Here is a 23,354-nt window from a genome sequence, read left to right on the forward strand (position 1 = left end):
GAAAGTGGTGAGGTTTGAAATGAATGGAAGATGCCGTCAGGTATGAGAACACCTGCAGCGCTTTTCCAGCTCATGTTGATTTTTGTGCTTATATGCCTGGTTTGTGAGGCACGATTATTCACAAACCATTGGGCTGTGAGAGTTACTGGAGGACGAGAAAATGCAGATCAGATTGCTGAAAAGTATGGATTTCTGAATATGGGACAGGTATGTAACTCCAATTCTGTGTTTGTTTTCAAGGAAAAGCCTGATTTTTCCTGCTGTGGCTTTAAACAATGATCACCAGCTTCTTTTGATTTTGCATTGGCATTTGCATAGGAAGCATTTAGCTAACGCCCTTTTCCAAAATGACTTACAGAAGTGCTGCGTAGTCTACATCAAAAACAAACAAACAAACAAAAAAACAATACGAAACAAAACAAAAACCTTGTGATTATAGAAATACACCAGAACTGTAAAGATGACTGGTGATGGTGAATCTGCTGATAATATTAGAGATTAATGATACACATTTGTTGTACTTTTATACTTGGAATAATACATTTATGTATATAAAACCAACGACTTTTTGTCGCAGGCCTCCTGACGTAGATGCCGTATGCTTAGCCAGTAACACTTCAATCGTTCATCTACTGTAGAACTTTTCACAGAACTAAATTTGTATTGATCAGGTTTGTTATGATTTTGGCTCGATGATTTGAATATTCTTTTGACTCAAGATTGCCTTAGTAGGTCACTAACTCTTCTATAATGTATGAGTGCAGCCATGCAAGACAAACCCTCACTCCACAATACTTGCCTTAGTAAGCTAAGCGGCAAAATCTGGCTAATTTGGTTACAGTTTAGGACCTTTTTACGACAGTGTTGCAGTGCAAATGTTTCTATCAAATGTTTGTATTTTTCTGGTAATTCTAATACTATTTACACACCCTATCACTCACTGGGTCTTACGTATCAGTCATTTAGTAAAGTGGCGAGTGAATGTTTTCGTAGACCAAACCGAACTAAAAATTCCTACCATATTTACAAAATTATCAGTAACACTGATCTTCTTAGTGCATTCATGACACTGATTTACCCTTTAATCACAAAGCTCCATAAAAGGCAAAGCTTACAAAGCTGACAATGATCAAAAACGACAGTGAAAGTGTGCCACTTACTGTAGAATTGCTGTGGAATAAATCTTACTACCACAAGTAACACAATAAGTCTTCCTCCTTTTATATGGTGCCATTACTTTTTGTCTATGGCTAGTCATAATTGGGATGTGGTAGCCTAGTGGTTAAAGTGTTGGATTACCGATTTTAAGGTTGTGAGTTTGAATCCCACATCCACCAAGCTGCCACTGCTGGGCCATTGAGCAAGGACCTTAACCCTTAATTGCTCAGATGAATAAAGTCAAATAAAAATGTAAGTCGCTCTGGATAAGGAAGAACTTGAGTGTCATGCACATAACTCTCAACCCTAATGAACACCTTTGCGATGAACTGAAACATCAACTGCACCCCAGATCAGTGTCTGATCTTATTACTGCTCTTATATCCCAAATCCCCACAGCCACGATCCAACGTCCAGTGGAAAGCCAGAAGTGTGGAGCTTATTATAGCAGCAAAGGGGAATCAATCCGGAATAAGATGTACATATGTGTGATAGTCATATGTCCAAAAACTTTATCATATAAAATTACACTACCTCATGCCAGGTTAACATTTGTGCGCCTCCTTATATGTAAATGTACAAAAACTCATGTACAGTAAATGCTCCTGCTGATGATTTATTAGTACATTGGTTCATATCCAGCTTCATAAACGAGGCTCACTGTGTGTAAGTTATATGGTGTTCAAGCTGTGTTTTAATCTAGGTTAACTTGTTACTTAGCCCAAGTCAACATAATAGCGCTACGGCCACATGGTATCAAAGAGTAAGCATCAACCAATGGCTTTGACTATTTTCCTCTAGGTCAGGTTGCACCTTGCTGGTAAGTTTATCAGCAGTGTAAGGTGAGCTCTCGATTGACTCAATGGAATACATCAAGGAAGAGTGCATAATTTATACCTGTTCCAGTCATGATGTAAGTGCAGATATGCACCAGAAGGTCTTAGACTCACAGGCTGAACTTCTTTTCCGTGTGCTACTACAGATTGGGGATCTGAAGGACCACTACCATTTCCTGCACCCAAGAATCATCAAACGTTCCACCTTAGCAAGCAGAGGGAAGCATAGCCTCATTTCCACGGAGAGCAAGGTACACGGATCATGTGTCTGTTGTTACTGAGACGCCAATGAATAGTTTATGGTCAGACTACACCTCTAAAGACATGCGCTTGCTAACGCACACACAAACCAACCCACCAATGCATGGTTATAGTTTCAAAATTGCCAGCCATAACAAAACACATTCAATTATTCATTTTCAAAATTCTTTTCTATCATTTCTGTTGCTGAGGTACCACACGTTACCTCAGATGTAATTTAACTATGTTTCTGGCATTAAAGGTGCAATGGATCCAGCAGCAGATGCTTCACAGGAGGGTGAAACGAATCAGCAGAACCAGAGAGTCGCAGTTCAGCAGCTTTAACGACCCCAGATGGGACAACATGTGGTACATTGTTAGTATTGCTCTCAGCACTATTATAAGATTATTGAATTATTAAACTAGTATTTCATTCATCTTCTACCGCTTATCTGAACTACCTCGGGTCACGGGGAGCCTGGGCCTATCTCAGGCGTCATCGGGCATCAAGGCAGGATACACACTGGACGGAGTGCCAACCCATCGCAGGGCACACACACACACTCATTCACTCACGCAATCACACACTACGGACAATTTTTCAGAGATGCCAATCAACCTACCATCCATGTCTTTGGACCGGGGGAGGAAACCTGAGTACCCGGAGGAAACCCCTGAGGCACGGGGAGAACATGCAAACTCCACACACACAAGGTGGAGGCGGGAATCGAACCCCCAACCCTGGAGGTGTGAGGCGAACGTGCTAACCACTAAGCCACCATGCCCCCCTAAACTAGTATTTAGATTTGATTATTTGCTTTAAAAAGATCTCAATTGGTTAAGCACAAAAAAGTGATTAACACCGTTCCACTGACTTGCTTTTTCCACCTTAACCTTGTTTAAAGGTTAATCCAATTTGGTGTCAAAGCACAACCTTGGAAAAACTGACTCGCTGCCTAACTGAGCTGATTACAACCAATGGTACAACATCTTATCTGTTTAGCTTAATAAACAATTTTGGAAAGACATATCTATTCAAACTGAATTAGATATGAAGTATATAAGTAAGTAGAGTCTGGGGCTGATTTCTTTCCACCCCAGGCTGTAGATTCACGTAGTCTATCAGTGACAGAAATGGCAGGTGATTATACTTTCTGAAGCTACATTTAAGATTGGTTTCCACTGGTTCTGCTTCCATGACTGATCTATCGATTGAGACAGTAATATGAAATATTGTAGTCTGTAATAAATACAGTTAAATAGAAAACAGGACTACATTAAGGAAGAAACTAGAAAACAAATGTAGGTCATTTGATCAAGAGCAGATCTATACATTTTGTGTTCCTTGGTGTTTTTTGAATGAAAGAGCTGGCTAATGTCAAGCTCAACTACTGTACTATATACTAAATTATCCATTTTTGAGTATGCTGATGGGGGTACAGTGGCTTAGTGGTTAGCACGTTCGCCTCACACCTCCAGGGTTGGGGGTTTGATTCCCGCCTCCACCTTGTGTGTGTGGAGTTTGCATGTTCTCCCCGTGCCTCGGGGGTTTCCTCCGGGTACTCCGGTTTCCTCCCCCGGTCCAAAGACATGCATGGTAGGTTGATTGGCATCTCTGGAAAATTGCCCATAGTGTGTGAGTGCGTGAGTGAATGAGAGTGTGTGTGTGCCCTGCGATGGGTTGGCACTCCGTCCAGGGTGTATCCTGCCTTGATGCCCGATGACGCCTGAGATAGGCACAGGCTCTCCGTGACCCGAGGTAGTTCGGATAAGCGGTAGAAAATGAGAGAGAGAGAGAGAGAGAGAGAGAGAGAGAGAGAGAGTATGCTGATTATTTCAAGAATTCTCATGTTAATAGCTTTGTATTCCACTGTAGCGCTGTGATCAGAACTGCCTGACTGACATGAACATTAAGGCTGCATGGAGTCGAGGCTACACTGGGAAAGGAGTTGTGGTCTCTATTTTGGATGATGGTGTGGAGAAGCAACATCCAGACCTGAAACAGAACTATGTACGTACTCTGTATCCTACTGCAATCATATTGCTCATTATGTATACATGTTACATATTTTTGTAATATACTGTGTCACTATAAGGATGCGCAAGCTAGCTACGATGTTAACGGGAATGATGCTGACCCAACACCACGATACGATGCCACAAATGAAAACAGGTTTGAAAAGACCTAAAAATGACATTCGAGACATTCAGTAATAATAATTCAATAAAAAATGGCAAAAAAACTTTTTAATATTTTCTTTTAGACATGGAACGAGATGTGCTGGAGTTGTGGCTGCTACTGCTAACAATTCACTGTGCACTGTTGGAATTGCATACAATGCCAGGATTGGTGGTATGTCTTCATAATCGAGTACCACTACCACTAGATTTCCATCCCGATCATAACTTCAGCCTCGATTTGTATGTTTAGGTGTCCGGATGTTGGATGGTGACATGACAGATATGGTGGAGGCCAAATCGCTGAGCCTGAGACAACAGTACATTGACATTTACAGCTCGAGCTGGGGGCCGGAGGATGACGGTAGAACTGTGGATGGTCCCGGGCGACTCGCTGGTCTTGCTTTAGAAAGCGGCATACGTAAAGTACGGTTATGCATGTGATTTGTTACAAATTTATATAATGATTCTTTTCTGCCAGAACGATTACTAACAGCGTGCATTGCAGGGCAGGAAAGGTCGTGGTTGCATCTTTGTCTGGGCATCAGGAAATGGGGGAAGAAATCAGGACCACTGCTCATGTGACGGTTACACAAACAGCATCTATACCATCTCAGTGGGAAGCACCACCAGGAGTGGCCACAAGCCCTGGTATCTTGAGGAGTGTTCCTCCACTCTGGCCTCCACCTACAGCAGCGGCGAGAGCCTTGGGATTGTGAGTGACTCACTGATTTCAAACTGTTTTCTGTGCATGTTTTATTTTTTCCCCATTTTACAGAGAGGATGCAGGGGGCACAGTGGTACATTTGCCTTGTGCTTCTGGTAATGTGGTCAATTCCCACCTGTTTGCACAAAGCTTGCATGTTCTCCTTATATTTTGGGGGTTTCCTCAAAGACTTGTCTAAAGACATGTATGTTATCCTGATTGGAATCTATAATTGTCCAGGGTGTGTGACATTCAAGGTGTCCCCCAAGTTGTGCTCCAGATCCCCTGGGATAGACTCCAAACTCCCCATGACCTTGTTAATATACAGTAAGAGTACAGAAAATGGATGGACGAATGTATAGGAGACGTGCTAAAGCTTTATATCTCTTAGAGTTGAGCATGACATGAAACTCCCATGCATTATGACAGGGATCTTTATAATGCAGATGCTCAAAGCTTTGCTAACCTGGTGGCTAATGGTTTGTGTTTACTGGAAATCCTAAAATCTGCACTTCCCAAAATCAGTTTACGCCCAAGACACTTGCTTCAGTGGATATTCTCACCCGGAAAGCAGGATGCTATAATCTTTATGACTGTGAATCTGTGAATCAGAGTTACATTTTCTAAAGAGAGAATTTTTCCAAACCTTTTCCATGTCTGTTATTTTTTAATTGCAGGTAACAACAGACCTGAAACAGCGATGTACTGATGAGCACTCCGGCACCTCAGCCTCAGCCCCCATGGCTGCTGCAATCATCGCTCTGACTTTGGAGGCAAAGTAATACTACAACTACATCCACTAAATCATAACATGTATATAGTTTGTGCATGTGTTGTAAGCAAGAATAACATTTATGCCTAAACGGTTTGTTGTTACTTTTATTCTTTGGGATTTGGGATTAGTCCTTTGCTGACCTGGAGGGATGTGCAGCACATCATCGTGAAGACGGCACGCCGGGGCCACCTGATTGCACCTGACTGGCACACCAATGGAGCAGGAAATGATGGTAACGTTAGCAGAGTATCTTCAAATCCAATCCAGGAGCTATGTTCTTTATTAATTAGGAGTGATGTGATGGACGCAGTGAAAAATTGAAGCTTTTCCTTGACCAGTGCTTAAATTGCCTAGGCAAAACACTCACTCACTCACTCATCTTCTACCGCTTATCTGAACTATCTCGGGTCACGGGGAGCCTGTGCCTATCTCAGGCGTCATCGGGCATCAAGGCAGGATACACCCTGGACGGAGTGCCAACCCATCGCAGGGCACACACACACACTCTCATTCACTCACGCAATCACACACTACGGACAATTTTCCAGAGATGCCAATCAACCTACCATGCATGTCTTTGGACCGGGGGAGGAAACCGGAGTACCCGGAGGAAACCCCCGAGGCACGGGGAGAACATGCAAACTCCACACACACAAGGCGGAGGCGGGAATCGAACCCCCAACCCTGGAGGTATGAGGCAAACGTGCTACAAACTAAGCCACTGTGCCCCCCTCTAGCCAAAACATCCACAAACAATTGCCAAAGAAATGAAAGTGGAAAAAAATGTGTTTAATGTGTACAGTTCTCACAAGACATAAAGGTCTCACAGGAGTCAACATGTCATTCAAAATTTCTCTTTGTCCAAAATGGTGTCCTAAGCTTTTCTCCACCTACGAAGAGAAAGTGTATTATGGGTATTCTGCAAGTTTTATGCACAGGTTACATCGGGTGTGTCTCTATCACCTCCCTAGCTCACTATGTTGTAAATCACTATATGGTGTACACTAGATCAGGAACTGGTAAGGAAACTGGTTACTACAACGATGAATCGATTTCTGGTGTCCTTTTAATTCCCTCATCAGTCACTGTAAAAACCCAAAAGTATCAAACACTTAAGTCTTATATCTCATATGGTTTAGAGACAGTGTCACTGACGAAGAGACAGGAGTCAGAGCTAGAGGTAGCCGAGCTGAAGAGGTTCTCTTTTGGGAGTGACAAGATTGGACAGGATTAGGAACGAGTACATCAGAGGGACAGCTCATGTTGGACGTTTGGGGGACAAAGTTAGGGAGGCCAGATTAAGATGGTTTGGACATGTTCAGAGGAGGGAGACTAGTGAGTATATTGGTAGGAGAATGTTGGACATGGAGCTGCCAGGCAGGAGGCAAAGAGGAAGGGAAAAGAGGAGGTATATGGATGTAATTAATGAGGATATGAAGCTAGTGGGTGCAAGTGCTGAGGATGCAGAAGATAGGGAAGGGAAAAAGGGAAAAGCCAAAAGAAGAAGAAGAAGAAGAAGAAGATCTCGTATAAATTAATTACCTTAATCACATGCTTTTCTTAAATCATTAAACACTTCATAGTCTAAAAAAATGTAAAATACAGTTAAACATGTAAAGAACGTCAAATAAAGTTAAAGTCACCGTTTGTGCTGAGGCTTCGGGAAAAATGCCGTCATTTCCAGATGCTCCCGGGTTTTTGTGGTGCATTTTGGGATTTTTTTTTAGGGCGCAAATGTTCTAGTGAAGACTAACGAACTAGAGAGCTGATGGAGGTGCACCCATCCTTTGAACACTGAACGCTAACCATCAACACTGAACGCTAACCATCAACATGCATTATGGGATATCAAAAAAGTAAGAGATTGTAAAAATAAAGCAGTAAAAGTTCATAATGTTAATTATGAAATGGATCTATAACAGTGAGCCACCTGTACGGCTTCGGGTTGATGGATGCCGGGGCGATGGTGAAAGAAGCCGAGACGTGGAGACAGGTTCCAGAACAACATGTGTGTGAAGAGAGCATCGTTCACATACCAAGGTAACGTTATGTGCATGTAAAATATTCATCACTGATATATAACTGTTTGATTAACTTCAGTTATTCTGTTTCTCTCTCACGTACCAGAGTTATTAGTCTGGACCGGGTGTGGCGTTTGGGGCACAAGTCTTTCGGTTGCTCTGGCCAGACTGGCAGACATGTGACGTATCTGGAACATGTAATCCTACGCATCACGATCGCACACCCACACCGTGGAGACCTGTCTATATCCTTAACCTCTCCCTCAGGGACCGAATCTCAGCTCCTGGCCGTCCGGTAAGCTCGAAATGCATACATTATCAATAACATGTTATCGTTTCTATAGTAACAACATACCCCAAAAATTTCAATGAGGATGCTTGACATGTGTCTGTAAAATATGTGCTGTTGTTTTTGCTCAGACCCAACGATCACTCCACTGAGGCATTCACAAATTGGGAGTTCATGACCACACACTGCTGGGGTGAGAGAGCTGCTGGAGACTGGATCCTAGAAATCAGAGACTCTCCGTCCATCAAGAGGAACGCCCAAGTACACGGTGCTAACATCAGTTTGTAATATTCCACCATCAGAAAAACATCGAAAGCTCTTAGAGATCTTGTGTAAATCAAAATTCTCGAAATGTTTTACAAGAGATTTTTTTTCTTCACGGTGTTTAGGTAAACTTATAGAATGCAGTCTAGTGCTTTATGGTACCTCTGAGCATCCGTACAAACGGCATGAACAGCCCCGGTCAGCCGAGATGTCCAGCGACGACGACAGTGAAGAATATAACAGTGTGTTTTGTACTTTGTTTAAATAAATCTTAAACTGTAATGAAATAGAGCTGTAAGTACAGTATGTTCCCAGCTTCTTCATTTCTGTCTTCTCTCTCCTCCTCTCTAATTGTAAAAGGCTCCTGTGATCCAGAATGTAGTAAAGACGGTTGTGAGGGCCCGGGGCCACATCAGTGTATTTCCTGCTTGAACTATTACGTAAAATTCAAGAATGGCACCAGGTGCAACACTCATTTTATTCCTATTACAGAATGCTGAAAAGTTATTCTCTTAAATCCGACAGAGCATAATATTGATGCGTGATCTGAACCCGTCCTGTGTAGGACGTGTGTGTCCGAGTGTCCACAGGGATTCTGGGGGGACAGGAAGCGGTGTAAGAAGTGTTACTCTACCTGCATGACTTGTACAGGAAGCCGTGGCGATCAGTGTTCCTCCTGTAAGCCTGGCTACCATCTGGACCAGGAGACGAAGAGCTGTGTGACCAGCTGCGGAGACGGATATTACCTCGATCACGGTAAGTAGACGGCGGAAAGAAGTGCGGCCGAAAAGACGAAGAAATAGTTGACCTTTTGACATTTCTGCATTACACTGATTACAATGTGACATGGAACAGCTTATCACATCCAATATTAGTCATTTTCCCAACCGGATCATGAAGCGTTTAATAATAATCGGTGTGCTTTCTGTGTGTTCCTATCACAGAGGAGAATGTGTGTTGGAAATGCAGCGAGAATTGTAAGAAATGTACATCGTTCAGTATCTGCACCGAATGTCCGGAAGGCACGAGGTAAAGAAATCCGTTCCATGATACTTTAAATCATGATGAGAAATCTTTGTGAATTACACATCAATCTTACTGTATGCTTTCTCTTAGTCTGATGGGAAACAGATGCCAGAAGAGCTGCGAGACTGGAACCTTCTTTAATGAACAGAGGGATTCCTGCGAGCCGTGTCACTCAGCCTGTGCCACATGCTCAGGTACTGACCTAACAGCATTCTCTATATTCCAGGGGTTTCGTTACCACGACGTAAAGTGGGCGTGCTTCCGGCGGTCTTGGAAAAACGCTCTCTTTAAAATAAAACAGCATACTACGAAGGACAAAACAGTCATACAGGTAGATTTATTTTAGAAAACAAATAAACAACCAGGGGGGCACGTTGGCTTAGAGGTTAGCACGTTCGCCTCACACCTCCAGGGTCGGGGGTTCGATTCCCGCCTGTGTGTGTGGAGTTTGCATGTTCTCCCCGTGCCTCGGGGGTTTCCTCCGGGTACTCCGGTTTCCTCCCCCGGTCCAAAGACATGCATGGTAGGTTGATTGGCATCTCTGGAAAATTGTCCGTAGTGTGTGATTGTGTGAGTGGTTAGGGTTAGGGTTAGGGTTAGGGTTAGGGATAGGGTTAGATGATCAAATAGGCCACGCCTACCCGATGACGCAATATCTGTTACGCTGTACTGAAATCCCTGGAAATAAGTGCCTGCCACTGACTAACAGATAATATAAGGCCTTTATGATTACAAGTACTGCCTGGAGAGTTCCACAAGTTAGGGCTACTTCTCTTACAGCTTTAACAGCTTTACTGAAAATATACAGCTGCGTATTTTAATTCCTTCTGAATGTCCACAGTGTTCGACAGACTCATCAGCTGTGTGCTAGAAATTTCTAGAGTACGACTCGAACAGAATGAGAGTTATTAATACTTCGTGTTACATTTAAGAGAAAATTTAACCTCGTTTAAATGACATTGATATTTTATTTATATTTATTTCACTTGGATCATTAAAGTCAAAACAAAGGCAAAGTCAGAATGAACATAAAGAATACATAACAATGAGGCTCGGATATACTGTAGGTACTCGGTAGAAAAATGCGTGGAAAGACTGCAGTGAGTCGATAAAGTCGGCAAAGTTGTTGAACGCAGAATAGGTGAACACAGAAAGGTAACAAGCTACTGACAGGACAGCGCAGGGACAGGACCAGAAAAGAAACCTAAACTAACACAAGCAAATGGTGTTTTTTTGTGTTTAAAAGTATAGTAGTAGAAATAATCCAGCTAGTTTCAAGTGTGTGTGTGTGTGTGTGTGTGTGATTATGTTCAGCTGCAGGTTTAGAGTCATGCACTCGCTGTACTGATGGTTACATGATGGAGGAATGGAAGTGTGTGTCTTCCTGCAGTCGGGGCTTTTATCCCACACAAACCGCTTCTGAACTCACAGGACAAACTCAGGGTTATTGCCGGAGGTACCTGTGTGTGTGTGTGTGTGTCATTCTGTCCAAGTCTGTGTACAGTATGTGATGTTTAATCTGTGTGTACTCTCCTGAGATCTGAGACTGTTTCCTAGTTATTAATAGTTACTACGTTGAGTTTAAAATGTACTCTTTTCTACTCGTTCATTTTGAGTGTCTTGTTGTTTTCCACATTACTAAACTATGATCTGCTGTATGTGTTGATGTGTGTTGATGTGTGTTGTCTACTATACACAGGTGTGACGTGAGCTGTCTAGATTGTTTAGGACCGAGCAATAGGAACTGCAGCGAGTGTGTGGAAGGGCTCACGCTTCAGAATGGAGTGTGTGTGCTGACTCATGACTGTGCTGATGGTGAGTCTAGCATTTAAAATCAATACAAATGTTGTCATTTAGGAGTGTATATATAATATATGTATGTCTGTGTGTGTGCGTTCTTGTTTCAGGAGAGTACCAGGATGACCGTGGTCACTGCCACACATGTGACAGCACCTGTCTTAAGTGCAAAGGACCAAAATATGATGACTGTGTCTCATGCGCATCTCCAAAGTGAGGGATTGTTTTCAATATATATATTATATATATATATATATATATATAGTATACGTTCCTTTGTAGCATTTTCTAAATCATTCTATAGTTCTGTATAAAGTATTTAAGGTCTACTCTGGATTTTTCTGCTCTTGTTTTGTCTCAGCTTATTGGATGATGGCCAGTGTGTGTTGCTTTGCTCCGATGGTAAATACTCGTCTAGTGGACAGTGCCATGCGTGTGACCTCACCTGTGTCGAGTGTGTGGATGCTGGCCCATCCGACTGCACCAGCTGTGACAAAGGTGAGTGGATACTGCTAGAAAATAGGAGCAAAAGGGTTTTAATTATACTGATCATTTATATTAAAGATACACTCCTTATCCTGTTTACACTGCTCTGTTTGTGTCTGTATCTCTTCTTATTTATAAAATCACTGCAAATGGACCATGTGTGTGTTGTTTAAACCTAAAGACAGGTTTGGGCAGGACCGGTACCTGTACAATGGGGAGTGTGTGGCCGCGTGTCCTGTGGCTTACTTCCACACTTCAGTGAAGACGTGTGAAGCTTGTCCAGAGCACTGCAGTCTTTGCTCGTCTGCCACACACTGCCTAAAGTGTAACAGTTCCTACTACCTCAGCCAAGGAACATGCACACCCCTCGAGTGTGGAGAGGGTCAGTCTGCCAACTTTATATATTTATAACAATTGTGTTTATTAGCATGTGAGTTATAGCGTGATTCATTATTGTTCTTCAGCAACACTCCTCATTACGCATATTATTTTTAATCAGGATATTATAGTTACTGTTCTGTGTGTGTGTGTTTGTGTGTGTGTGTGTGTGTGTTTGTCTGTGTGTGTGTCTTTTTGTGTGTGTGTCTGTGTGTGTATCTGTCTTTGTGTTTGTGTGTGTTTGTGTGTTTGTCTATGTGTGTGTCTTTGTGTGTGTCTGTGTGTGTGTGTCTGTCTTTGTGTGTGTGTGTGTGTGTGTGTGTGTGTGTGTGTGTGTGTGTGTGTGTGTGTGCGTGTGTGTAGGCGAGGTCGAGGACCCTGAGTATGATGACTGCATGGCCTGTGAAGAAGGATGCAAGAAGTGTGTTCTATGTATGTTCTGAGCTCCACACTATTGTTATTATTATTATTATTATTATTATTATTATTATTATTATTTATTGCTGTCTCTTTCTCTCTGACTGACTCCTGTGTTACAGATAATCCCAAACATTGTCTATCCTGCTCTGATGGCTATTACAAGTAAGAGCAATTTACTGGGACTCATAGTGAGATAGAGCTTCTTTAGTAGCAACTAAATAACATAAGTAGATTTTAAAAAATTGTTTATTATGTTAAATCATCTGTTAGGAGATTTTTATTTGATCTTCTTTGAAGGAGTCTACAGTATCAGTGTGTGTGTGTGTGTGTGTGTGTGCGTGTGGTGTAGGTATGAAGAGGGATGCTATAAGAACTGTCCTGCTAAAACCTACGCCGTGGACGAGACCATGACCTGTGTGGACTGTGAACATGACTGTGTCAGCTGTGAGGAAGACGAGTGCCACTGGTGCGAGGCGGACTTCTTTCTGTCTGGTAAATTCTGGTTATATGTGAACATATATGTAACTAAAGCTCTTGACTTATATCTGCATGATTTTATTGCAACGCACTGCTGAAATACGATTGGCCGATTCCATAAACGATCAGACGAATGCACATGTGAGGTTCGGGTGTTCCTAATAAATTGGACAGTGTGTTTGTGTGTGTGTGTAATGTACTTGTATATATACTTCCTGCAGATGGAAAGTGTGTGCGTGAGTGTTCTGATGGGTTTTATGGTGATGAGGACACTCAAGAGTGTGAGGAGTGTTATACAGGCTGCAAGACCTGCACGGGACCAGATGAGGACGAGTGTGAACAGGAGAAGTGTCCTGATAAAACCTATCTCACTGGTGAGCCTCATACACTGTTATCTTATACACATGAGCTTTAAAGAGGCCACAATAAAAATGACCAAACTCCAGGAGGAGCTTTTATATTTTGCGTTTTTTTGTTTGTTTGTTTGTTTGTTTTTGCGATGAAACTCTAAAATGGTTAAGTTTCCGGTTTATTGATCTGGTTTCAAGCCCCAACACCTCCGCTGGGTTCAAATCTCTTAACCCTCTCTGCTCCAGAAGTGCTGCATCATGTCTGACCTCCAAAGTTGGGATATGTGAAGAAAGAGTTTCACTGTTCTGTCATGTATATGGGGTCACGGTGGCTTAGTGGTTAGCACGTTCGCCTCACACCTCCAGGGTTGGGGATTCGATTCCCGCCTCCGCCTTGTGTGTGTGGAGTTTGCATGTTCTCCCTGTGCATCGGGGGTTTCCTCCGGGTACTCCGGTTTTCTCCCCTGGTCCAAAGACATGCATGGTAGGTTGATTGGCATCTCTGGAAAATTGTACATAGTGTGTGATTGCGTGAGTGAATGAGAGTGTGTGTGTGCCCTGCGATGGGTTGGCACTCTGTCCAGGGTGTATCCTGCCTTGATGCCCGATGACGCCTGAGATAGGCACAGGCTCCCCGTGACCTGAGGTAGTTCGGATAAGCGGTAGAAAATGAATGAATGAATGAATGAATGTCATGTATATGTGACAATAATAAAGTCTTCTTTCTATGCAATTATTTTCTATGAGAGCTGTCCTCATGCTCCATGCCTGTAAATCGAATAGGCCTTTGACTGAATGTGGGTTGTGATGACATCATCCCAAATCTGACCAAAAAAAAATCTGCATTCATTTTGAAACATTTGAAGCTCCTCACAATATCACAGAGTTTGATTGAGTTTGGGTTTCATTTCTGTGACCCTTAAAGACTGAATATTTGTCATACAGTTAATAGAAGTCCAGGATGCCAGGATTATTTTCCAGATCACAGATTTTCTCCACTAGATCACTACATTTGAACTAACAGCTATGTCAACTTTTGTGTGAACTTTCTTTGTTGTTCAGATGAAGGAGAATGTGAGGCGTGCCATTCGTCATGTGAGGTGTGCTGGGGGCAGCTAAAGAATCAGTGCACTTCCTGCATCACAGGTCTGACCTTTATCTTTAAATGATTTTAACATCGCTGTAAATTTATTAATACATTATACCTTAAAGGAACACGCCAACATTTTGAAATCTTTATATCTGGGTTTTGTATATATTTCCCTCTACAATGGACATTAACGCATCAGTAACTTACATCACTTACATTTTTACTGCTTTACGTTATAACAATTAGTATTACTATATTTAGTATTAGTATAAATTCATTCATTCATTCATTCATCTCCTACCGCTTATCCGAACTACCTCGGGTCACGGGGAGCCTGTGCCTATCTCAGGCGTCATTGGGCATCAAGGCAGGATACACCCTGGACGGAGTGCCAACCCATCGCAGGGCACACACACACACTCTCATTCACTCACGCACTCACACACTAGGGACAATTTTCCAGAGATGCCAATCAACCTACCATGCATGTCTTTGGACCGGGGGAGGAAACCGGAGTACCCGGAGGAAACCCCCGAGGCACAGGGAGAACATGCAAACTCCACACACACAAGGCGGAGGCGGGAATCGAACCCCCAACCCTGGAGGTGTGAGGCAAACGTGCTAACCACTAAGCCACCGTGCCTCCTATTAGTATAAATTATTAGTGTTAATACAATTAGTATTACTGAAGATTACAAAGCACTGACACCGGAGACTCCTTCCTTTACGGTTTAATAAATATCTCCTTTGAGAAAGCTTACCCTGATCAACAGCTAGATTTTTTTTCTGCTGTGTAAATTGTTCATACAGAAACAATAACAGAATTAATATAAACCTGTGATTTGACATAAACAGAACTACATTCGGAGCAAGAAAGTGAACACTTTGACCAATCGGATTCAAGCATTCAGCATTGCTGTGGAATAAGTTTACTATTCCAGCATTAAAGCAATACAGTAAAAGCAGTTCCAGTTATTTCTGCTTTCCCGAATGTTTCACAGTATACACGATCCATCAAACACACACAACTATACTGTACATCCAGTACATCAAGTAGTTTTCTCTGAAACCTGAGTGTATAGAGGTCCAGAAACATATAGGAAGATATTAAAAATGTTGTCTGTGGTAATCAGGTACAGTAAATCAAATTGACCCTGATGGTAGGCCAGATGAACCCATCGTATTCCTTCAATGACTTGTGTTTCTTGATCTTGTTTGATTTTAATTTAGTCATAGCTTATGTCCCACACGCTAGCTAGATTTAAGATAGCAGATTTCGATGGGTCAGTGGAAGGATTATCATCTAAGCCGGAAAATTATTTTCTATCAGACCTTTAGCCAAGATTCAAAGATTCAAGGCATCTTTTGATAAATAAATATAGCACTCAAGACTGGTTTGTTTTGCAATATTTCAGCAGTATCTCAGGTGTGTGTGTGTGTGTGTGTGTGTGTGTGTTTCAGGACGGTATTTGACTACTGATCAGCAGTGTGTGACTCGATGTCCAGCCGGAAGCTTTGGCAGTAAGGAGAGCTGGCAGTGTGAGGCGTGTCCTCAGGGTTGCGCCCAGTGCCAAGATGAGAAACGCTGCACTCGCTGCTTATCTACACGCAAGAGCGCCCTCTACCTGCAGAACGGACAGTGTGTGCGCCAGTGCTCCAGGTTCAAAGCCTTTGATATTTGAGACCGTGTGTGAGAGAAATGCACATTGATACACACGATTTGGAATTCAGACAGAATTTAGGTTCCTTTGGCCCACATTCATACTATGAAAAGTGTGTGTGTGTTTGTTTCTTTTACCAGAGGCAGTTACCCTGCAGGAGCAGTGTGTAAGGGCTGTACACCAGGTTGTGCATCGTGTGAGCAAAGTGCCACAAACTGTCTGAGCTGTCAGCAGCCGTTAGTGCTTCACAAACATCAGTGCGTGAAAGAATGTCCTCGTGCACACACACTGCGGGGAAACGAGTGTATGCCTTGTCCAGAGGGGTGTCTCCTGTGTGCTGAGGAAGGCCAGTGTACAAGTAAGGAACAGATACACAAGGGAGTTGTGAGTTGTTGTCTGGATTTCTTTATCGCCAAATTGTTGAATTGAAGATTTCTTTTTTTTCTCACCACCTCCAGAGTGTGAAAAGACTTTTCTACATGAGGCGGCCTGCGTGTCTGCATGTCCTGGAGGGTTTTATGAAGATATGGAGGAAGGTGTGTGTGAGCGTTGTCACCCAGACTGTGAGCTCTGTCACGGGCCAGGATCTGACCAGTGTGACTCCTGTGCCGATCCTGAGAGCACCCTGAGCAGCGGGACGTGTGTGTTAGCCTGTCCCTCACAAACGTACAGAGACAGCAGGTCTGAGGAGTGTATGGGTGAGTATAAACAAACAGAGTGGTAACTATAATGTCCTGATTAAAAACAATACGCTTAGTGGGATTCTATAAAGTAAATTAGGAATAAAATACTAATGTAATGAGGAGGCGGGGCACGGTGGCTTAGCGGTTAGCACGTTCGCCTCACACCTCCAGGGCTGGGGGTTCGATTCCCACCTCCGCCTTGTGTGTGTGGAGTTTGCATGTTCTCCCCGTGCCTCGGGGGTTTCCTCCGGGTACTCTGGTTTCCTCCCCTGGTCCAAAGACATGCATGGTAGGTTGATTGGCATCTCTGGAAAATTGTCCGTAGTGTGTGAGTGCGTAAGTGAATGAGAGTGTGTGTGTGTGTGTGCCCTGCGATGGGTTGGCACTCCATCCAGGGTGTATCCTGCCTTAATGCCCGATGACGCCTGAGATAGGCACAGGCTCCCCGTGACCTGAGGTAGTTCGGATAAGCGGTAGAAAGTGAGTGAGTGTAATGAGGAGTGTTGTAGGAAAATAATCAACAACTGGGTTACCTCAAAGTTTTTGAGGTAACTCCAGTTATAGTTACATTTAATGTTATGAAGCACTTTTATCGTCGCTGGTGTTGTTCAGTGTGTCACAGCACCTGCCAAACCTGCTCTGGTCCACTGGATACAGACTGCACCAGCTGCCCCGAAGGCCTGAGAACAGACACGCATGGACGCTGTGCCACGCCCACCAGCTGCCCCTCACACCATTACAGTGATCGTGATGGCGCATGCCACCTGTGTCACAAACACTGCCATCAGTGCTCCGGCCCAGACCACAGCCAGTGTCTCAGCTGCTACCCGAACCACCACCTATTGAGTGAGTCTGTAAATGAGTGTCAAAAATACACCACAGCTTTAGATTAAATGGTTAACCTCATGTTTGATCAATGGTCAAAATTCTGAACGTTAAAACCTGCTCTAAAGGTTCTTAGCATTTGTGGCACAAGAACATACTGGGCTTGGGGATGGGGGTTTGATTTGCTTTCCCCAGGTACTCCAGTTTCCTCTCCCAGTTCAAAAACATGCATCTCTAAATTGTCCATAGTTTGTGACTGAGGTGTGTGTGTGTGTGTGTGTGCGATGGATTTGTCCTCTGGGAAAGACTCCAGGTTTCCTGCAACCCTGTGTAGGATAAGCGCTAAAGAAGGATGGATGGATGTGTGGATGGATGGGTGGATGGGTGGATGGATGGATTGGTGGATGGATGGATGGATGGATAGACGGATAAAAGGATGTGTGGATGGATGGGTGGATGGATAGGTGGATGGATGGATGGATGGATGGATGGATAGACGGATAAAAGGATGGGTGGATAGACGGATAAAAGGATGGGTGGATGGATGGATGGATGGATGGATGGATGGATGGATAGACGGATAAAAGGATGTGTGGATGGACGGGTGGATGGATAGGTGGATGGATGGATGGATGGATGGATGGATGGATAGACGGATAAAAGGATGGGTGGATGGGCGGATGGATGGATTGGTGGATGGATGGATGGATGGATAGACGGATAAAAGGATGTGTGGATGGACGGGTGGATGGATAGGTGGATGGATGGATGGATGGATGGATGGATAGACGGATAAAAGGATGGGTGGATGGGCGGATGGATGGATGGATGGATGGATGAATGGATGGATGGACGGATTGATGGATTAGATGGATGAAGATTAGATGTTCCTTTAACATGGATACACTGATCTTTCATTCTGGCCACACTGCTAACAGACACCTCATGTTGTGTATCTACAGACAGTTCCTGTCTGAACGAGTGTCCCACGGGTTTCTTCAGTGGAATGACTCAGAGATGTGAGCAGTGCCACCCAAACTGTGTGAGCTGCTCAGGGCGCCACAGCCACGAGTGCCTGAGCTGCAGGGCTCATCTGTATCGAGAGGGCAAGGAGTGTGTGGAGACCTGCAGGCCTGGGTAAACACAATCTTACACACACACCACACTGAGCACATCATTCTATTTTATTTTATCATTACTTGAATGATTAAATACTTCTCGCAGATGCACACAGACCCACATACATTAACACACACACACCCATCTCCCTGTTTGTTGAAGTCACTACGCAGACAAAGACTCACAGGTGTGTGAGCAGTGTGAGCCGAGCTGTGCAGAGTGTACGCAAGCCGAAGGGTGTGTGAGATGCAGAGAAGGGCTGCTGTTTGTAAAGAAACAGAGCCAGTGTGTGTCCTCCTGTCCATCACAACACTACCATGACACAATCCACAGCACCTGTGAGCCTTGCCACGCCACCTGCAGGACATGCACAGGTACAGACACGGCTCTTAGAGGTTGAGAAAGAGTCAGTGGTGCAAGTGATAACTTGTCTATCTTAAGGATCTATGTTTGGCTCATACTGTATATGTTGGTTGACATTTAAAAAAAAAAAATTTGTATTCAATTATCTCCATATTTAGTCATTTATCACTTCCCACCCACTAGCTAGTTTTCTCCCGTTACATGACATGCTTACAACACATGCTTCCTAAGAGATATACAGTATAAATTCAGCCAGTTGCATTTTTTTTTTGTACATACTGTAGGCTTAAAGAGTCCCACGATTGGTTAGTTCCAATCTGATTGACAGGTGAGAGAGTATACCTTTGTTCCCACCAACAGAGCATAGCTAGTGTGGCTTATTTCTGAGAGCCTTGGCCATCAATAGCTGGGGTATCATTAGAACACATCATTTTCCAAACATATGGAAACATATTCCATCAGATACTTTTTTGGGCCAATTGTTAAAACCGTCTCATTTTCTTGACATTACATAAAACAAACCTGTAAGAACAGGAGATTCCGGCCACAGCTTGATAGTTCCAGCAACAATAAGTTAAGATGGATGGTGATACCCAAGATGACAAGAAGGTCCATTATGGGATGGTTTGCTTGGAGGTTGTTGTCCTTCCCAAAAGTAAGGTGAGCTTACAGTGTTGAGGCATTCTCTGATGGAAACAATAGGTACAGTAGATCTTGGTGTCATCAGCAGAACTGGGCTAAGTACAGATCCTTAGGATAAACACGAGTTTTCTTTAATGATTTTTTTAGTAATTCTTGTTTTGGTCATTTCTTCTTGTAAAGAGTTTTATCTTGTATCTAATACTTGATAGGTAAAGGTGTGAAAGACTGCAGCTCATGTCATCTAGGAGACTCGCTCTCTGAGGGTACCTGTGATTCGCTCTGTGCCATGGGGCAGTACTTCGTATCTGAGGTACCAATTCAGAGATATACCTGTTAATACTTTCAGTGCTAACTCCACCTACATGCTATATTTCTAACGGTTGACAAATTAAAGAAAAAGACAATAAAAAGTGGAATAAGTTGCCAGAATAGTTTTAGAGCACCTTATCTCAGATTCAGCAAATCTCTAGAATTGGGTGCAGGAGGAAAAAAAACTTTTAAACGATATTTCCTCAGCTGGTGTTTAATTGGTTTGAGATCTGTGTGTGATGACCGTATCATATGATTTGCACAAAATACCACCCCCACAAAGATAGAAATGTTTCATCATGCGATAAAGAAGACGTCCGATTTACTGTACAGGTTGACACTGTTGCTGTAAAACGAGATTCCAATCTACTGTATGCGAGCAAAAATAAATGCCCCCTACATCATAACACAGCCACTTTTTATTCCTTTAATTTGTCATCTGTTTGTATATACTATGTACTTTCTCTGGTTTTTGTTCCAATTCATTTTGGTGACACTTTTTTTTTTTTTACTGATTTAATCCTTTCCAGCTGGAGAAGTATTTTAATTGTAAACCCTGTGATCAGCCATGTTTGGCATGTCAAGGACCTGGTCTATACAACTGCACCGCCTGCCAGCCACAGTTCATCCTAGCCGCCGGGGGACGCTGTCTGCCTTGCTGTAGAATCCAGGATGCAGGAGAGAAAGACACCTTGGAAGAGCAAGAGGAGTGCTGTAACTGTACACAGACGAGGGGTATATTATTACTGCTCAGTCGTGTCCCGTGGTCCTAGACTCCATTTTATTTGGAATTACTTTTAAGTGTTGTTATGTGTTAAATTAAAGTACAAAAAAAATTATATTTTAGAGCATAATAAAACTGTTAGAGAACGTGTATAGATGATCCAGTGGGTGGAGCTTACATTAGGAGCGTCATACTGACCTTCTAGCTAATGTCGATCCTCAAAGTGATTTTTGAAAGCTTGGCCACATAAAAAAAGTCAAAGTTTAAGCTGGAAATTTCTGATATTGAGCAATTTTAGGTTAACCAGAAAAATACCAAACCAATGGAGCCTCAAGCCGTGTGACTGTTGTGGCTAAAAATGGATGGTTTCGCTGTAGCTTTTTAAAACATTTTGGAACGTAAAACTTGGGATTTGAAACTTGTTCACATGAATCTTCTGTAATTTTGCTAAGTTAAATTTACAATTGCAGTCTTCTATGAATGTCAAAGAGTTTGCTTGATTTTGCGTTCATTTCTGCGATCACGAAATTTCAGAGTCCTAGAGGGTCTGATTAAGGTGACTAACACGAGGCTCACACTAAAACCATAAAACCACATTTCTCATTCCTAGCTTGTATCAACTAGCAGCTAGTCTGATTTCATTTGAAGCATGAAAAAGATTTCATGGCATAACTGTAGAAAGGAGGAGGTTGTTTGCTATCACTGTAGGACTGGAGACAGAAAATCGAGAGACGACGGACTGCTTGAGCGACAGTTAAATTGGGAATCCCAAAGTATGCGCCTGTGCTAGCTATCTGAAACAAATATCCTTGTTTTTATTTTTAGTATTGATGAAATATTCAACACAAATGCATAAAAACGCCTTATAGTTACTTACTGACAAGGTGGTGCCTTTTCCCATCACGTTTTCCTCCATGTTTATTTTTTAAAATTAAAATAGCTAGTCGGATCCTTAGTAGGTCTCTAGTACAGTAACCTGTTTAGTCACTGGGTGTTTTCTGTCTTTCAAGGTGAGTGTGTCCTCAGCACAAACTACGCTTTCCGCAACCATAAGGAACCGGAGCACACAGGCAACATCTTCATCTTCATCACCACTTCCATCCTGCTAGTCCTGGGTCTCGGTGCTGTAGTCGTGTTCATCGCACGCTCCTTCGCCAAGCGTCCGGCCCCTGAAACCGCTGTTGCTCGTGGGTATGAAAAACTAGGCAACAGCGGTGGACGGGACATTTTCCGCGGAGGTACGACATCATCCTCATCGACGTCAACCAGGCAAGCGGGAGGCTCCGGGTCTGGTTACGGGTGTTTACACGAGGAGCAACTGGTGGACCTGCGTGACAAGCGGACGGGTCAAAACGACGACGACGACGACGAAGACGACGATGACGAAGATATCGTGTACATGGGTCAGGATGGTACGGTGTACCGCAAGTTCCGTTATGGGCAGCTGGCTGAGGACCAGGACGATCAGCTGGAGTACGACGACGAGAGCTATAATTTCAAATAACCAGCAGCACATAATAAATTAAATAAAATGCTACATTTTGGACGGAGACAATAAAACCATGGATTATATAAGTAAATGGATGGCTGTGTAGCTTAACATGATTAAATAAGATAATGTATTTAATTATGTCTTTAAACACACAAATCAGGTAACAACGAGTGGGTACAGTTTACTAGCAATTTGGCAAAAGGTACCATTGAATTAACCCTCATTAATCTCTAATGTATTGCATTTAGTTTACATTTGACTGAAAAATATACAACTTTACCGCTTGTGCGCTTTTTTGTTTTCTGGAAACCAAGTAAACAGAACCATAAACCTTTAAAACTTTTAATTGCGTTATTTTGTGCATGTAGGGTGGTGATTAAGTTGCCATTTCCTCGGTAGGTCCGTTGCCTTGGTTTTCTGTCATGGTTTTTGTTGTGGACGTGTTGTTGTGGTCTTATCTTCAGTTGAATTAAAATGTAATGATTTGCTGAAATAAAACATAAAAACAGACCAAAAAAAGAAAGAAAGAAGATTTACATTCTACAGACAAGGGCAAAAATCTGCCCAAAGACAAATAAATGCAATTTATAGCAACAAAATATTGTCTAAGAGTAAAAAAAATATTCTTCTTTATCATTAGTATTACTGTATATTAGTTCAGAAGTTTGCACAACCACAGCGTGTTAAACTGCCACATGGTCTCATAGCTGGAATTATTTGTCACTGCCGTTAAAACGACCTCTTTTTTATTTCCAAAACAGTTTCTCAATTTTATTTATTTATATCAACGTATCTATCAGATATAGACGTTATACTGCCTTTTACAAATCACCGTCATACCAAAACCAAAACATTCTTCTTAAAAAAAAAACCTAATATAAATAAATAAATATTATATAAAAAAATAAATAAAAATTTTGAGAAAGAAATAAAAAACAAAAAATAAATACAACAATGTTTTTATTTGTTTGTTTGTTTATTTGTTTTTTAGGAAAAGTGTTTAGGTTTTGGCATGACCATGATTTAAAAAATATACATTTTTAAA

General features: G+C 42.5%; 1 protein-coding gene across 1 annotated transcript; it reads left to right on the plus strand.

Moving 5' to 3' along the window:
* Window positions 1-18: 18 nt before the first annotated feature.
* On the plus strand, window positions 19-22,743 carry pcsk5a (proprotein convertase subtilisin/kexin type 5a; the record flags this gene model as incomplete). The annotated part of the gene is made up of 37 exons (XM_060862799.1): window positions 19-207; window positions 2,141-2,245; window positions 2,497-2,610; window positions 4,111-4,245; window positions 4,331-4,407; window positions 4,499-4,587; window positions 4,666-4,838; window positions 4,921-5,127; window positions 5,796-5,896; window positions 6,022-6,125; window positions 7,816-7,933; window positions 8,021-8,209; window positions 8,335-8,471; window positions 8,593-8,709; window positions 8,828-8,930; window positions 9,033-9,223; window positions 9,412-9,496; window positions 9,584-9,687; window positions 10,808-10,949; window positions 11,193-11,308; window positions 11,401-11,503; window positions 11,652-11,788; window positions 11,958-12,158; window positions 12,518-12,586; window positions 12,694-12,736; window positions 12,924-13,066; window positions 13,273-13,425; window positions 14,464-14,547; window positions 15,953-16,151; window positions 16,293-16,510; window positions 16,611-16,850; window positions 17,448-17,681; window positions 18,623-18,797; window positions 18,942-19,153; window positions 19,994-20,094; window positions 20,624-20,828; window positions 21,828-22,743. Coding segments are annotated over 37 exons (5,607 nt in total), but the record flags the coding sequence as incomplete, so codon positions are not given.
* Window positions 22,744-23,354: the final 611 nt, after the last annotated feature.

The sequence above is a fragment of the Tachysurus vachellii genome, chromosome 26 (genome assembly GCF_030014155.1).
Source record: "Tachysurus vachellii isolate PV-2020 chromosome 26, HZAU_Pvac_v1, whole genome shotgun sequence".
Taxonomy (NCBI): domain Eukaryota; kingdom Metazoa; phylum Chordata; class Actinopteri; order Siluriformes; family Bagridae; genus Tachysurus; species Tachysurus vachellii.